The sequence below is a fragment of the Oncorhynchus mykiss genome, chromosome 2 (genome assembly GCF_057628025.1).
Source record: "Oncorhynchus mykiss isolate SJ-2025 chromosome 2, ASM5762802v1, whole genome shotgun sequence".
NCBI classification, from domain to species: Eukaryota; Metazoa; Chordata; class Actinopteri; order Salmoniformes; family Salmonidae; genus Oncorhynchus; species Oncorhynchus mykiss.
This window is the reverse complement of record NC_143023.1, coordinates 84,165,051-84,182,020: the sequence shown is the minus strand read 5'-3', so window position 1 is coordinate 84,182,020 and position 16,970 is coordinate 84,165,051. Positions and strand designations below refer to the sequence as shown.

At 45.1% G+C, this 16,970-nt stretch overlaps 1 protein-coding gene across 50 annotated transcripts in view; it reads right to left on the bottom strand.

Moving 5' to 3' along the window:
• The window catches only part of LOC110497999 (homeodomain-interacting protein kinase 2), a 124,391-nt gene that overhangs the window by 29,472 nt on the left and 77,949 nt on the right, over nucleotides 1-16,970 (bottom strand). For 38 of the 50 annotated variants that reach the window (XM_036957254.2, XM_090209993.1, XM_036957222.2 and 35 more), the window contains exons 3-6: nucleotides 11,099-11,222; nucleotides 8,724-8,846; nucleotides 5,810-5,896; nucleotides 21-205 (exon numbers count right to left, since the gene is read on the bottom strand). In XM_036957254.2, the coding sequence (XP_036813149.1) occupies nucleotides 21-205; nucleotides 5,810-5,896; nucleotides 8,724-8,846; nucleotides 11,099-11,222 (519 nt within the window). Of the gene's footprint in view, nucleotides 1-20; nucleotides 206-5,797; nucleotides 5,897-8,723; nucleotides 8,847-11,098; nucleotides 11,223-16,970 lie in introns of all 50 variants that reach the window. The other 12 variants (XM_090209977.1, XM_090210010.1, XM_036957209.2 and 9 more) reach the window with 1 other exon arrangement.

Sequence of the window (16,970 nt, the reverse complement as noted above, 5' to 3'; positions counted from 1 at the left end):
GAGGGGATCTCTAGACGTACTGTGTGCTGTGGGGGAAGTCAAGGAGGTGGGTCATGGTTACGAATGGGTGATTGAGGGTCTCGATGGGGGTGATCCGTTTGTCCGCGTCGATCGTAAGCATCTTGGTCAACAAGTCGATGAACTCTCTACGGTCTGCCTTCTCCGCCAGCATGTCACTGCCCTCCAAATCTGATGTCATATTCACCTGCAAACAGACCCAACACACATACACTTTTAATTATCATTTCAAAGTCTGCAGAGGGTATTTTGCAAATGACACCCTATAATCCCTTTATAGTGCACTACTTTTGGCACCCTGGTGCAGGTCATACTTATTTTCCACCATAATTTGCAAATAAATTAATTAAAAATCCTAAAATGTGATTTTCTGTATTTTTTTCCCTCGTTTCGTCTGTCATAGTTGAAGTGTACCTATGATGAAAATTACAGGCCTCTCTCATCTTTTTAAGTGGGAGAACTTGCACAATTGGTGGCTGACTAAATACTTTTTTGCCCCACTGTATATAGTGCACTACTTTTGACTAGAGCCCTATGGGGCCTGGTCAAAAGTAGTGCACTATATAGTGAATAGGGTGCCATTTCAGAGACAGCCTGAGTGTTGTACTGTACTGTTGCTGCAAACAACAGGAAAAAAACTGCAAACTTTTTATATAACTATTAAAAAACACATACAGTAATGGGTGTCGACATCAGTGTCACGGGACAAAGTGATAACCATTCACCTTACTGATATTACAAATATTTCCACTGGTATTCATAACAGAGTGGAGCAACTTAACTTAAACTAGCGTCGTCACAGAGAGTTTTATCTACTGCCCGAGAAGTGAAAATAAACACAAAAATAAACCTGATACGTATTGCTGTTTGCTTATTAAAAGAGACACAAAGGACACCTTCTGAGCAGCCTCTGAGCACCTCTAGAGCTGACATAGACACAACTTTATTTAAATATTCTAGATTACTTTTGGGAGACTGCTTTCAGAGCATAATGTTGGTTCATCTGTCCTAAGCATTCTAGCTGAGGTTTTCTGAAGAAACACTGGACAGCAGTGCAGCAGAAATCTCCTTGGGTGGAAAGTTAGCAGTGTTTGGAGACAGAGGCAGGGACATAGGTAGACACAAAGAGAGAGGTAGAGGCTGAGAGATAGGTAGAGGCAGAGAGAAAGGTAGATGCTGAGAGGGAGGTAGCGGCAGAGAGAGGTAGAGAGAGAGAGGTAGAGGCTGAGAGAGAGGTAGAGGCAGAGATAGAGAGCGAGGTAGAGGCAGAGAGAAAGGTAGATGCTGAGAGGGAGGTAGAGGCAGAGATAGCGGTAGAGAGGGAGGTAGAGGCTGAGAGAGAGGTAGAGAGAGAGGTAGAGGCTGAGAGAGAGGTAGATGTAGAGCGAGAGGTAGAGGTAGAGAGAGAGGTAGAGGTAGAGAGAGAGGTAGAGAGAGAGGTAGATGTAGAGAGAGGCAGAGAGAGAGGTAGAGGTAGAGAGAGAGGTAGAGAGAGAGGTAGAGGCTGAGAGAGAGGTAGAGGGAGAGAGGTAGAGATTGAGAGAGATGTAGAGGCTGAGAGAGAGGTAGAGAGAGAGGTAGAGGTAGAGAGATAGGTAGAGGGAGAGGTAGAGTCTGAGAGAGAGGTAGAGGCTGAGAGAGGTAGAGGCTGAGAGAGGTAGAGACAGAGGGGGGGTAGAGGCAGAGAGTGAGGTAGAGGCAGAGAGAGAGGTAGAGGAAGAGGCAAAGGCAGGGGTAGAGAGAGATAGAGAGGTAGAGGCAGGGGCTGAGGCAGAAGCAGAGGGAGGTCGAGGAAGAGTCACAGGCTGAGGAGGCAAAGACTGATCTGATCTGGAGCAGCCCACAGCCTTCAGTGGCATATCTATGTCTGGGGTACAGGGACACAGACAGGGTCAGGGATAGGCATGCTGTTTATTGGGATTACCATGACAAGATAGTGGGCCCGTTTTTCATAAAGACACACGGCTTATCTCTGTAGCCCTGCTACAGAGACTATCTGATGTACAGCCAGTAAACGCCAACCAATCTGATTCAGTTCTCATTCAAGTTATTCAGGCTCTGTCCCTAACCCCTCCCCGCCTCGCACATCAGCACTTGGCGTGATAAAGGAATAATCTCTGGAATGAGGTGAGGAAATAACCACACTGTCCTCTAAGAGGGAAAGATGACTTTGGGAAATGCGCTCGGTCGCATTGCAAATATGTCGCCTCGCCTCTGTATGTCTGAACAGTAGAAATGTACGTATTTTAATGTTACAGAGAATACCATGCATAGGTACTGTAGAGTAGATTGATTAAATGCAGAGACAGAGCAATGTCTCCATAGGAATGTGCTTGATAATTAAGTTCAAGAGCAGCAAAGCAGTAGAAGACTTTTAGCAGAACCATCACTTCTCTTTATCCTGCCACAACACAAAAACCAAAAACATTGAGTATAGTCCTATATTCAAATCAAATCAAATTGTATTTGTCACATGCGCCAAATACAACAGGTTTAGACCTTACCGTGAAATGCTTACTTACAAGCCCTTAACAAACAATGCAAATCAAGAAATAGTCATGAAAATATTTACTAAATTAACTAAGGTCAAAAAAGGTATAAAAAGTAACACAATAAAATAACAATAACGAGGCTAAATACAGGGGTTACATACAAGTCAATGTGCGGGGGTACTGGTTACTCGAGGGAATTTGTACAGGGGACCTGTTCACCGGGCGTGCTACCTGTCCCAGACCTGCTGTTTTCAACTCTAGAGACAGCAGGAGAGATACTCTGAATGATCGGCTATGAAAAGCCAACTGACATTTACTCCTGAGCTGCAGACTTGTTGCACCCTCGACAACCACTGTGATTATTATTATTTGATCCTGCTGATCATTTATGAACATTTGAACATCTTGGCCATGTTCTGTCATAATATCCACCCGGCACAGCCAGAAGAGGACTGGCCACCCCTCATAGCCTGGTTCCTCTCTAGGTTTCTTCCTAGGTTTTGGCCTTTCTAGGGAGTTTTTCCTAGCCATCGTGCTTCTACACCTGCATTGCTTGCTGTTTGGGGTTTTAGGCTGGGTTTCTGCATAGCACTAAGATATCAGCTGATGTAAGAAGGGCTTTATAAATAAATTAGATTTGATTTGATTTGTACGTGTAGGTAGGGGTAAAGTGACTATGCAAGGATAATAAACAACGAGTAGCAGCAGTGCAAAAACAAAAGGGGGGTGGAGCAATCTAAATAGTCCGGTACCACTTCCCGTGCAGTAGCAGAGACAACAGTCTATGACTTGGGTGACTGGAGTCTTAGACAATTTTGTGGGCCTTCCTCTGACATTGACTAGTATATAGGTCCTGGATGGCAGGAAGCTTGGCCCCATTGATGTACTGGCCCGTACGCACTACCCTCTGTAGCGATGGTTAATTGTTGCCATACCATTAAGATGCAACCGGTCAAGATAATCTCAATGGTGCAACGTTTTGAGGATCTGGGGACTTAAGTGAAACTGAACGTGAGGAGCAGTATGCTTGTATTTCAGCGATTGCTTCACTGTCAGTAACGTTATTGTAAAGTCATGCTGGGTCTCAAAGTGGTGTGGTTAAAATGTACTCACCACCCAGATGTCTTGCCCTCCCTAATTCTCTTTAGACCTCCATCAGGCTCCATTCAGTTCAGCTGGGATTGGAGATGGGTCCTCCAGAACTTTAAGTTCTCCCCACATTTCCCACGACAGTGTGGAGGCAACAACAATCTCAACATGGGCAGACGTCCCAGTAACTGACCCAAATCTCTCTCTCCAGTCCCTCTGTGCCTTCAGCTATCGTCCATTATACAAATGAAGACAGATGTCCACACTGCTTATTTATTTATCTAGCCCTGGATTCTGAGCCTGAGATTTTCTCCTCATTAGGACTGGCTCTCAGTCTACTTTGTTTCTTTCAGTAACCTTGTGTGTGTGTGTGTGTGTGTGTGTGTGTGTGTGTGTGTGTGTGTGTGTGTGTGTGTGTGTGTGTGTGTGTGTGTGTGAGCGTAGTATGGATCAGAGAGGATCAGAGTGAGTGCTGACCCTGGTGATCTGGTCTGTGCATGTTGATTTCATTAGACCACTGTTTTGTGTCTGGGAGTAGGAGCAGCTTGGAGGTATGGCCTCCTAAACTAGCTCAGGCAGAGGCACTAACTTCACTGAGCACCGCTGCCTCTGTGGCTGCACGCTATGCATGCTATGCCAGACCTGGAGCACTCTGGCTGGGCACAGGTCAACGCTAATAGTCCAGATGGGACAACAGTGAAGTGAACACGTGTAGGTTTGCATGAGGTGGAGGATCCCAAGGGCTTTTTGTGCCAGACTGTGTGCGTGTTGTGTGTTGTGTGTGTGTGTGTGTGTGTGTGTGTTGTCTGTGTGTGTGTGTTGTCTGTGTGTGTGTGTGTGTGTATGTGTTGTCTGTGTGTGTGTGTTGTCTGTGTGTCTGTGTGTGTGTGTGTGTGTTGTCTGTGTGTCTGTGTGTGTGTGTGTGTGTGTGTGTGTGTGTGTGTGTGTGTGTGTGTGTGTGTGTGTGTGTGTGTGTGTGTGTGTGTGTGTGTGTGTGTGTGCGTGCGTGTGTGTGTGGAAGAAACTGCAGTCATATTACCTGACTTAATTGGTCATGTACATTGACAGCTCCTTATCCTCCCTTGAAGAAACAAGACATTTTTGATGCCTGGGAAATGTATCAGGGTTTCAATGCGTCATTACCTGTATGTACTGTATGTGTGCTGGAAAAACGAGTATGTTTGGGTGGGTGACAGTAAGAACAAAATATGGACAGAGACACTATCATATCATCATAATCTGCTAAATGTGTTTAGGTCTGTCTCAACTGTCTCTCCCATTGTGATCAGAATGAGCATTAGGGAGAGGAGACAAGTTGTGAGACGAGTGACATAACATATAAAGCTGTCTGTTGACTGTGCTTTCCACACCAGGGTTGGGTATGAGTCACTTTCTGGTTACTTAACATTGTAATGTGTCCTCTCTTTGCTTTATCAAACAAATGGGTTCCCACAAGTTTTCCCTCTGTAAACCTTGGCTGGTGAGAGCAGGGTCATGTACATTAGGCACCAAACAGAAGAAACCGGACTGAAACAGGCTGGGACTACCTGGACTTGTCCAACAAGAAACACCTATTTTCTTTTTACTAATGAATACAACCTAGCATAGGGCTAAAGGCTAACTCACTGAGTCATAGACACAACACTCTCTGGGTTCCCACACTGCAGCTCCTCTAACCTTCTCTGTCATGTTGTGTACATGTACTACACATACACATCCAATTATGGGATGGCCACAACATTCTACCCAGCTTAAATAAAAAAGCAAACTACACACATCAAAGACTGTGACCGAGTTGACCACATGCTCGACTCCGATACTGGTCTGTCATTTATTAAGAAGAAAAAAAGAAAAGAAGAATCAGAAATGAGGAAGGGATTCGGTCAGAGTGCAGCTGTTTTCATTTCCCTCTGAGACTAACTGCATATGCATTGGGGTGTCTGCTGCCTGAGGGTGTGTGTGTGTGTGTGTTTTTTATTTTACTAGGCAAGAACAAATTCTTATTTTCAATGACGGCCTGGGAACAGTGGGTTAACTGCCTGTTCAGGGGCAGAACGACAGATTTGTACCTTGTCAGCTTGGGGATACGAACTTGCAACCTTTCGGTTACTAGTCCAACACTCTAACCACTAGGCTACCCTGCCGCCCCGTGTGTGTGTGTGTGTGTGTGTGTGTGTGTGTGTGTGTGTTGTATATACAGTGCTCTGAACCTGAGCCATATCATCCAGGCAGTTAAAGATGTACTTCCGGGCCTCCTTGGACTTGATCACCGTCTCTCCCTCATGGTCCTCTGGTGTCTGTGGAGAGAAGACAAGAAGCAGATGTTCCATTCAGTTCCCATCAGAGTTCCTCTAGTCTCTGAAAATATTTACATTTTCCTCATTACAGATTCATGTTAACCAGCAGCAGGACTGAGCAAGATAGCAGGACTGAGCTAGCTAGCAGGACTGAGCTAGCTAACAGGCCTGAGCTAGCTAGCTAGCAGGACTGTGCAAGATATCAGGACTGAGCTAGCTAGCAAGAATGAGAAAGTTGGCAGCACTGAGCAAGCTGGCAGGACTGAGCAAGCTAACAGGACTGAGCTAGCTAGCAGGACTGAGCTAGCAGGAATGAGCAAGTTAGCAGCACTGAGCTAGCTAGCAGGACTGAGCTAGCTAGCAGGACTGAGCTAGCAGGAATGAGCAGGTTAGCAGCACTGAGCTAGCTAGGAGGAATGAGAATGCCCTTTTAGCAACCCTGGGGTAACACACAAACACTAATCAAACAGCCATGTCTGGGGAGCAGGGCTGGCGTGGTGGAATACATACACATCTGTGCTCACACACACACAAACGTGCGCATGGACACACACACACACAGGCAGGGACACACATATACGCATGGAAACACACAAATACACATACACACCCACAATAATCTTACAGACCTATTAGCAGAGGAACACTCTCTGACAAAACACTGTAGTATTACAGTATCATAATGTTCACGGTTACTGTCAAATGGAAAAACGCAGCAAGCCAAGATCGAAGTGAAGCTTAGCAATCACTCTGACAACCCTATCCCTGTGTCTGACTCAGTGAAGGGGAAAAAGTTGTTGGTTGCTAGCTATTCGATTTTCCACATGCCAACAACCATGGAAAAAGATGCAGTTGCAGCTTTGTTATAATATACATAGTAATAACTGTCTGTGACAGGCTCTTGTATAACTTGAGAGCACACACGCACACACACGTTCTCACACACACACACACACACACGCAAACACACACACTTTAAAACAGACAGGTTGTTATCATCCAAACTTACTGAAAGGTCAACATTAGTATGCAAGGAGCACGCTATATTATTGGATGTCAATGTAGCATTGTTGTGTGTCATTTTGTACGGATAAGAACTAAGGCATGTGTTCTAAATGGTACCCTATTCTAGGGCTTCACAAATAATGACATTTTAATTGAAATTGCAATATTGACATGAGACTGCACTTTTTTTACGCCATGAATGTAACATTCAAATGTAATAAGGGTCCCCTGGGAAACTCTGACTAAGACATTGGTTTCTACCCTGTCACAACAACTTCTACTATACCTGGGAAACTCTGACCAACACTTTGGTTTCTATCCCGTCACAACAACTTCTACTATACCTGGGAAACTCTGACCAACACTTTGGTTTCTACCCTGTCACAACAACTTCTACTGTACCTGGGAAACTCTGACTAAGACTTTGGTTTTACCCCGTCACAACAACTTCTACTGTACCTGGGAAACTCTGACCAACACTTTGGTTTCTACCCCGTCACAACAACTTCTACTATACCTGGGAAACTCTGACCAACACTTTGGTTTCTACCCCGTCACAACAACTTCTACTATACCTGGGAAACTCTGACCAACACTTTGGTTTCTACCCCGTCACAACAACTTCTACTGTACCTGGGAAACTCTGACCGACACTTTGGTTTTATCTCGTCACAACAACTTCTACTGTACCTGGGAAACTCTGACCAACACTTTGGTTTCTACCCCGTCACAACAACTTCTACTGTACCTGGGAAACTCTGACCGACACTTTGGTTTTATCTCGTCACAACAACTTCTACTGTACCTGGGAAACTCTGACCAACACTTTGGTTTATACCCCGTCACAACAACTTCTACTGTACCTGGGAAACTCTGACTAAGACTTTGGTTTCTACCCCATCACAACAACTTCTACTGTACCTGGGAAACTCTGACCAACACTTTGGTTTCTACCCCGTCACAACAACTTCTACTGTACCTGGGAAACTCTGACCAACACTTTGGTTTCTACCCCGTCACAACAACTTCTACTGTACCTGGCTTTTTCATTAGTTGTCATGCCAAACAACACCAACTATAGAATCTGAACACACATTTAATTTCGCAATATTTGGTAAAAAAACGTAATTTGATTATTTGCCAACGTCGTGCACCCCTACCCTATTCCCTATATAGTGCACTACCTTAGAACAGGGTCAAAAATAGTGCACTTTATAGGCACTACGGTGCCATTTAAGACACACTTGTGTTGAGACCTGATCAATCTTGGAAGAGAACATCACTAAGTGCAGTGGAGCAGTGAATATAGCTGTATCCAGCTGAGATATTAGTATTGTGGAGTCAGGACGTGCAACACAAAACTATGTCTGCAGATACGCCACATGACACAATACATTTTACCCAGTTAATGAGGAAAAAACAGGACAGCTCCACTGAGTCCCTGCATAGAGGTGTGTGTGTGTGTGTGTGTGTGTGTGTGCGTGTGTGTGTGTGTGTGTGTGTGTGTGTGTGTGTGTGAAGAGACACCCCCCTAGCTGGATTCGTCAGACCCAGTTCCAGTTACCAAATCCTCTCACACAAATCCATGTAGCTGTCATTAGGCTTTCACTTTGTTTAGAGCCAGCTATGAGTCTCACTTTGAATGCCTCACAATGAGCTTCTATAGTTGTACAGTATTGACTCCCCTGGAACAACGCTCTGTGAAACCTAACTGCTCTTTTGATCTATATGGAAAGTTTTGGTGCAACAAAAGGGCAATCATAATTTGTATTTTTCTGCGTGTGTGTGTGTGTGTGTGTGTGTGTGTGTGCTACAGGCCTACCTTCAGCCTCCACAGGGGGTAGTTGGTGGAGTCTGTGTCTCTGTTGAAGAATCTGGTAGTCTTAGTCCCTGCACTCAGGAGGTACTCCGCAGGCAGCCCCTGTGTCTGAGAGATGTATCGGATCTACAGGAGGACAAATATCAAATAACACATCAACTATGCATTCAGAGTTTCACACAATCATCCAAACAGCATTAAAATTAAGACATGAAAAATAAGACACGATTAATTGGATATTGTTTTGCCCTTTTGAGGCAAATTGATTTAACTGAAAATCTTAGTGAGTTAGAAAATCATTGCTGGGGGAAATCATTGGGGGTAATTATGCTATAATAATCATAACTCCCCAATATGTTCACTGCAGAGGGAATATGCCCAGACCCATACTGATGCAGTGTCATCCATTATTAATAAAATGACAGTGTGTGACAGGTTGTGTTGTACATTAGATGTGACACATTTTCACAGCAGGGTCAACCTGGTGAGGTCATGTGGTCAGGAAAAACTCTGCCCTAACTGGCCATGAGTTTTCACCGACCAGAAAACCTATCCAAGAAAAACACCTGGAGAGATCTGATGTCAGGCAGTATCAGATGCTGCCTGGGTTTCTGTGTGTACTGTGTATGGTTAGTCCTGTTATGTGAGTGATAGGAATGAGGCCTGTGTGTGAGTGCGTGTGTGTGCATGCATGCGTCTCTGTTTGTGTCTGTGTGGTGTCTCGTCTCCTCCTCCGACAGACAGGCAGCTCCTGATCCCTCTGCAACCTCTCTGTTTATCCCAGCAGATGCCACTGAGCCACTCGCCCCAATTAGCAGCGCTCTGGTGCTCCAGAGCAACATATCTCTCTGTTCCGCTCATCTCTCTCTCTCTTTCTGTTCCTCTCTTCTCTCTTCCTGTTCCTCCTCTTCTCTCTCTATCTCTCTCTTTCTCTTTAACAAACTCACATTAGGCTCTATGGGAAAGCCTTGCGCGAGTGTTGCTCCATCTCTCAGAGCAAATCAAGCTGTTTTTTTTCACCCGTGCTGAAACATATCTAAGAGCAACTCTAATTTGCAAAGCTCTCAAATTGATGCTCTCCCCTCATCCCTGACTTCTAACTTACATTAAATTGTGACATTGACTTCTAGTGATATCTTAGGACTGGTCTTGAAGTGGACTAGTGACTCTTATATACCTTTCATACGAAGACGTTTTTCTGCCAACTTTACCATACTGCCAACTTTACCATACTGCCAACTTTACCATACTGCCAACTTTTTTCCGCCTTTTCCTTATCTGAAAGGTATTGCCGCTATCAAAGCTGAAACATTTATTTTCACCTAATGACCTAGTAATCATTTCGGTAAAGTTCTGCCTACAGCTTAATATGAAACGTATCTGTAATGCTGAGGCGGGATTGGCACACACTACGCTCTTAAACTCTTGATGATTGCTCGGCAGAACCAGTTAACCATTGTCTTGCCAGTTCTAAACTTTGCGAGGCATGTCACTTCGTGTCACAGCCAACCACTAAGCATGCACTGTTTTCTGAACCACAACTTGATGGATCTATAAAAAATTACTGTGGGAATAAATATAACTGAATTATAAAAATATTAGAATAAAGTAGGCTAACGCAATTGAAGGCATGTATCAAAATGTTTCTTACTGAAACTCCCAAAGTAATTCCAATCTATGTAACACTGTACATTTGAAGCAATAGCCTAACCGCGTGTGGTCAACTAGATTATAATTTCAGCACCGTTTTGAATGGGACAGCACCATCACACTGCTTTCAGACAATCAATGTCAGATTTGAGTTTTCACTGAATCTTTGTTTGGATATTGGTTAGACTGGGGAAATGTTAGCTACGTTGAAGTGAGTGCTGCTCCTGATCATCTTGTCTGGTTGACTCATTTAATACAAGATTCAGCCAGCATGTTATGGAGTTTAACAAGTGGATTATTTACATTTTATTAGTGTTATAATGTTTCTTAGGACCTGTCTAAACAAATTAATATTGGATTTATTTTTGATAGTGTATATTCAATGGATTTATTAAAATAGACGCCTACCCACATCGGCACTCCTCTACATCACCAGTGTGCCGGCATGCGGGAGATATAAAAGGCATTTGCAGGCAAGACTGTGGTAAAAATGGGACTGTTTTTAAGGGGATCATATAAACATTTCCCAATTATTTCTACAGGCAAAATACTGTAAATCCTATGTGAAAGCAGTAATAACTCTTAGTACGCCACTGTTGCAAAATGCACACCTTGATTGATTGCATTTCCTGTTTATTGTAGCATTCAGAAACAACGTCTTTTAGCTCTTGTCTTGGATGCTTTCTCTCATTTAGGCATCTCCCCTATGGGCAGACCCTCAGACCTACCTGGTCATACTCGGAGGCCCCTGGGTAGAGGGGCCAGCCTAGGAAGAGCTCAGCGATGACACAGCCCAGGGACCACATGTCGATGGCCTCACAGAAGGGCAGGCCCAGGATGATCTCCGGAGCTCTGAGGATAGAGAGAGGGAGGGAGAGAGAGAGACAGCATGGTTAAATACAGGCCAGAGTATTTCTGTAAGGTAAGCAATGGTACAAGAAGGGGAACCTGTATGAGTTATGGAACTGACCGCACATTGTATCTAACCTGGAAAAGACCATGACAGAGATTCAAACAATTGCAGATAAACGACCTGTGCACTGCGATTTACTTTTCTGCTTGAGCTAACTTCACGTTTACAGCGAACATGATCTCCGTAAATGTCGAGGAAATAGCTTTTAAAAGTCTATTGCTGTGTGCAGGTTGTTAATCTGCGTTGGATTAAATCCCGACCCATGTCATAACACAATGTGTTGATGTAACACTAACTTTAATGAAAGATCTCATCTGGGAGAAGCAAACAAATGAGTGACATTCATTTTCTTCAGTGTTAGGAGCAGCAGCTAACCCTCCCAAGACATCAGCAAACTGGGCCTCTATTCAAAACATTCCCAAAACAAACTTAATTAGATTACATTGCCAGCAGCAGTCTTAACGTCCCGCCCAAGATAAACTAATCAATCAGGCTGTCATTCCCTGATATGTTATCTTACACTGATCTCAGACAAGTTCTCAGGCCTTTAATGCAAACACCTCACTTGTTTAGAGAAGCTTTGAGAAAAGTTGAAGGACTTTGTTTTCTTTGATTCTCCTTCGTATGGAACTGACAGTCACGCTGTTGATCTTAGTGCTGACCGTGGGGGGGCAGGAGCTAATTGATTGATAGCCGTGCAAGAGCAAATCGGGATGTCCAAACATTGGGGAGTCTGGGTTCTGGGATAGAATATGGGGGAGAGGAGAGTGGGAGGGTAATCTAGGGAAGAATATGGGGCTTGGTTACAGTGGCCCTATGTGGAATCAATTATGCTGCCATGAAAAATAAAATCAACATATATATCCACAGAGCCAGAGCAACCCTCGTCCGACTCCGGGGCCGTTTGCAAAGGCCAGTTAAAAACCCCAGAGCCTAGTTTACCAGGTTCCTAGACTTCTGGGCCTTTACAAAACACAGGGGCCAAGTGGCCACTTCCCGACTGCCATCGATAAATAACTGGGTCTGAGTGAGCACTGAACAGGAAGAAAATCACTGTCTCGGTTATACGAATGCCATGACTGACAAACGATTTAGAAAATTATCCCTTTTACTGTGGACTCACCATGAGCTCTGTTACACTAGACCAGATAGATTATAATGCAGTCCACTGAGCTGAAGTCTCTGATGAGCATTTCAATTACTATGCAGACTGCCTCGGTCCCCAATGAGGGAAACTCATTGTGACAGACACAAACACACACGCATGTGCCTACATGTACATACGCACGCGCGCACAAACATAAATACACACACACACTAGAGACACACTACTTCATCATAAAACATTATCAGCGATACATTTTAATGGCATGACAATAATTTTCTGAGCTTTAGGCTGATCATTGCCGAGTTCCCAGCGTTCCCTGCCTGTTGTGGTCATGACAACGGGGCGAGAGGAGAGGAGTGGAGGAGCACAGGCTCCAAGGCAGCCTGGGAGAGAGACAGAGAAGTAACTCCTTGCTGGGAGCCTGCTGGACAGGCCCAGACAACAGATAATGTGGATAAGAGCAGGGCTAAGAGCTGGGCTCTATGGGGCTGGGGGAGGGGAGTGGTAGTGGAGGGAATATGATCACATTTGACACATGGGACTCAGACTTCTCTCTTCTCGGATCTTCCTCACTTGTCTATTTGTGAAAGAGATGTCAGGTTTAACATTGTGAGAAACAGCTCGGACCAAGCTTTATCACGGTGGCAGACACGGGTATATCTAGCGTACAGAGAGAAAGAGAGAGAGAGAGAGAGAGAGAGAGAGAGAGAGAGAGCAGTAGCCTCTCCAATGAACCTAACAAGGAGAGGGCTCAGTAAATACACAGGGTGGTTATTGGGGTCTTGGGGCACACCAAGACAACACACACCTAGACAACACACCACGACAACACAACACACCAAGACAACACACTACGACAACACACTAAGACAACACACCACGACAACACACCAAGTAAACACAACACAACAACACACCAAGAAAACACACCAAGACAACACACCCCGACAACACACCAAGACAACACACCAAGACAACACATCACAACAACACACCGAGACAACACCCCCAAACGAGTCTGAAGGAGGGTTATATTATACACTCAACACACAATGAGCTGGTCCATCTATTGTGGGTTGCCAGAGCAGATAGCACTGGGCAGGACACTGTGTGCTGAGGGGAGTAAGGGAGGGAACCTGAGCTATGGGCCAGGGTCAGTCAGCACAATACTCCCTCTTCAAACTGCATGGGCTTTCACTTTAGAGAGGTATGAGGTTAGGAGCTTTACAATGAGGGATACAGAGGCTCATACACACGCACAAACACACCCAGGCACACACACACACATCCAGGCACACACACACACATCCAGGCACACACACACACACACACACACAGTAACCAGACAAAATAGATACTATGGTTCTGGCTGACATAAGCTCGGCAAATAGCCAAGCTTATGGAAAACTACTTTGTAACTTTCCGTTGCTGAAGATAAGCTGTTATTGCATACACACACACTAATGTGACACCTTTCCCCTAACTGTGTACAGTTTCCGGTTTCCCCAGAGACTTAGGGGTCTTTGCTCTCTGATTAGCACACACACACACACACACGCACACACGCCCTCTATTTGCATAAGTATACTGTATCAGACACCTCTGGCCCCCAGTGCTCCCAACACTCAGGTCACAGAACCTTCTACTCCCACAAGGTCCTTCCTTGAGGTTACAGCAGCACCGCTCCCCTCCCATGCATTACCAATCTCCCTGGAATATTAGCGTCCGCTTAGCATGAAATTAATATGATACAACAACCAATCATGGGGAAATGGTCTGCGCCGGCCTCAATGTTATTTTCCATGGTTGACTGTGTGCCACGTTTGATGTCATGGAACTGTGGGTTTTTATAGCAGTCAGCTTTGGACCATCCTATTTAAATTAGAGAGCAATTAGTCCTGCATCTTTAGCTGTGTGTGTGTGTGTGTGTGTGTGTGTGGGGGGGGGGGGGGGGGGGGGGGTTGTGTGTGTATGTGTCTATCTGTGTGTGTGTGTGTGTGTCTGTGTGTCATGTTCAGGTCCATTAGAGCGGATGATGTAATGCTTGGATCAGTTTCCGGCAGCACCTCCTCGATCCAAGCCCTTTTCAATGATTCCACTGCCCTGGTATCACTGAGGTCCAGCTGCACTCCATCCCTCCCTTCTAATCCAACAGAACGATCACGTTCATGAAATCAAACCAATAATGCAAATCTCCTCACTGCTTCCGTGGCATGCAAAACACAGCAGCTGCTGCTGATGCAGGCCCTGGTAAACACACATCTGTGCAGCTCACACACCTCTCCTCTTCTCTCTCTTTCCTTCCTTCCTTCACTCCTCTCCTCCCTTTCTTCCTTCACTCCTTCCTTCCTTCACTCCTCTCTTCCTTCACTCTCCTTAAGGACACATAAGCAGGATTCTGTCTCCTTTAACACATAGATAGTGTAAAGGTATGCGCCCTACAGCTAGGGTTACAGCAGTGCTCCATAAGAGGTCATAGATAGTAGTGGTCAATACAGGAGATGGAATAAAGGTTGTGGGTAAAACAGTCAAATGGAAAATGCCAGGCAGTCTAGTGTTAACTGCTTACCACATCCTGGCGCTTTATGAGCAGAGCTGCTCTGCATGCAAACCTCAGCTACGTACACACTACACACACACACACACACACACACACACACACACACACACACACACACACACACACACACACACACAGCCACTCAGATTGTGAAGTTTGCACTAGAGGGTGGTGTCACTTTGCAGTGCAAGGCCAATACAAAGATGCCATAAAGTATGTCTTTATCAGAGTAGGCCTATTAGATCCAGCATTTGTGAACACATAGCCATTATCTTCTGGAAAGTTCAATTGACACCACATGTGCAGCATGTGCACTCCATAAGCAGTGGTACAGAAACCCCACCACCAATGTAACAGCTCTAAACTATACCTCATCTAACACATAGACAGCAGCGAACAAGCTGGACCGGACCATAACACTCTGAGGAGGTGGAGTCATGCATGTGGCAGGCAAACTGGTACAATCCTTGCTACAGTACTTTATGTGGGGGGAGGGGCGCTGTGACATCCTCCCAGCTGGCCTCTCATTGATGAGGCCGATCCCCTGGGAGCTACAGTGATGGCACAACCCCACCACAATAAATGAATGGGGCCTTTCTTCTGCCCCCCTAAACTAGGGCAGGCAGACCAGGCGGGTGGGTGGACAGGCGGGCAGCGCCCATCTCCTCTCCTCCTGGCACCTCCACCCATACCCACGCACTGCACTGCAGCTGCTATTCCCGGCTCTGACATCATGGGCAGTGGGCACGTCAGGATGCATCCATCACCCTGACCTTCCCTCAGCTCGGCTTCACTTCAGTCTCCTGGCAGTCTGGCACATCACTGGTCTGGACCCCTGCATTTACATTTGATTGCAATGAGGTTGAACGATAGACATAATTTACTTTAAATGACATCATTGCTTGGCATTGCAGCATTCACACTGGACGTTGTTTCTATTGCAATGAGTCTGAACTATAGACCTCATATTTATTATACAGTATAGCTTACTGTATTCATATATGACATCATTGGTGTGAACTGCCATTGCAGGTGGTTTATATTTCTGATGAGTTTGAGTTCACAACTCTTGGTACAACAATAACTGCTCTTGTACAATGGAGTCAAACTCACACTACACTCGACAACTGCAGTAATTGCCTATTTACTGTTACGTTAACTAGGATGGTTGGGTTAATTTGAAGAGCTCTTTGCTTCCTGACGTGATGAACGAAGTATAGTATTATAATATTATGTATGCCCTTTTTTGGTGGCAACCTCTTGACATAACCCTTTGAAGGCCTTGTACCAAGTTACTGAGGGACAGAGGGAGAGTCCAGGTGAGAATCTAAATGGCACTTCCTTGATTCCTCATGTCCACTCTCCTCACCTCCTTCCAAAACACATTGGATAGGTTTTGAGAAGGAGGTGAAGAGAGAGGATGTGAGGAATCAAGGAAATGCAATTGAGATTCTCCCCAGCACTATCCTCCACCTGTGGCCCCTCCTCTGGCCCCAAAGTTAGTGGTTTCCTCTGTCAGAGAGAATGAGACAATGAAACATGCGTACACACACACACACACACACACACACACACACACACACACACTAAAAAGAACCAGCCCTGCCCAGCCATCGCGTGAGGGAGCGTTGGGGCAGAGTGAATGCTAAATGCCTATTGAGGGCTGCATGATAAAAGGCTGTTTTTGGTCCTCCACGAGCCCCAGTCAAGGAATTTAGCTAGTTGTGTAAGTCAGGACATAACAAACTTTTAAACAGACCTTGAGAAGTAGTATTTTCATTCAGGGTCCAGTTAACATTCCTTGTGCTCAAGGTGTTGTAAAGAAGGGACCCCTCTCTCTATTAAAAAGGCAGAGCTAAGTTCTGATGGTGCTGTAACTGTTTCAACTGTTAATTCATTAGCATAGCTACAGTGGGTCCTCTTTTAAAAGTTGCGTCATATTGCGGCACACCTTCCGTGCTGCTGCAGCATTCTGTGGCACGTCATTTAATTGTCAGACATTTTTTCTGTTACTGCAAG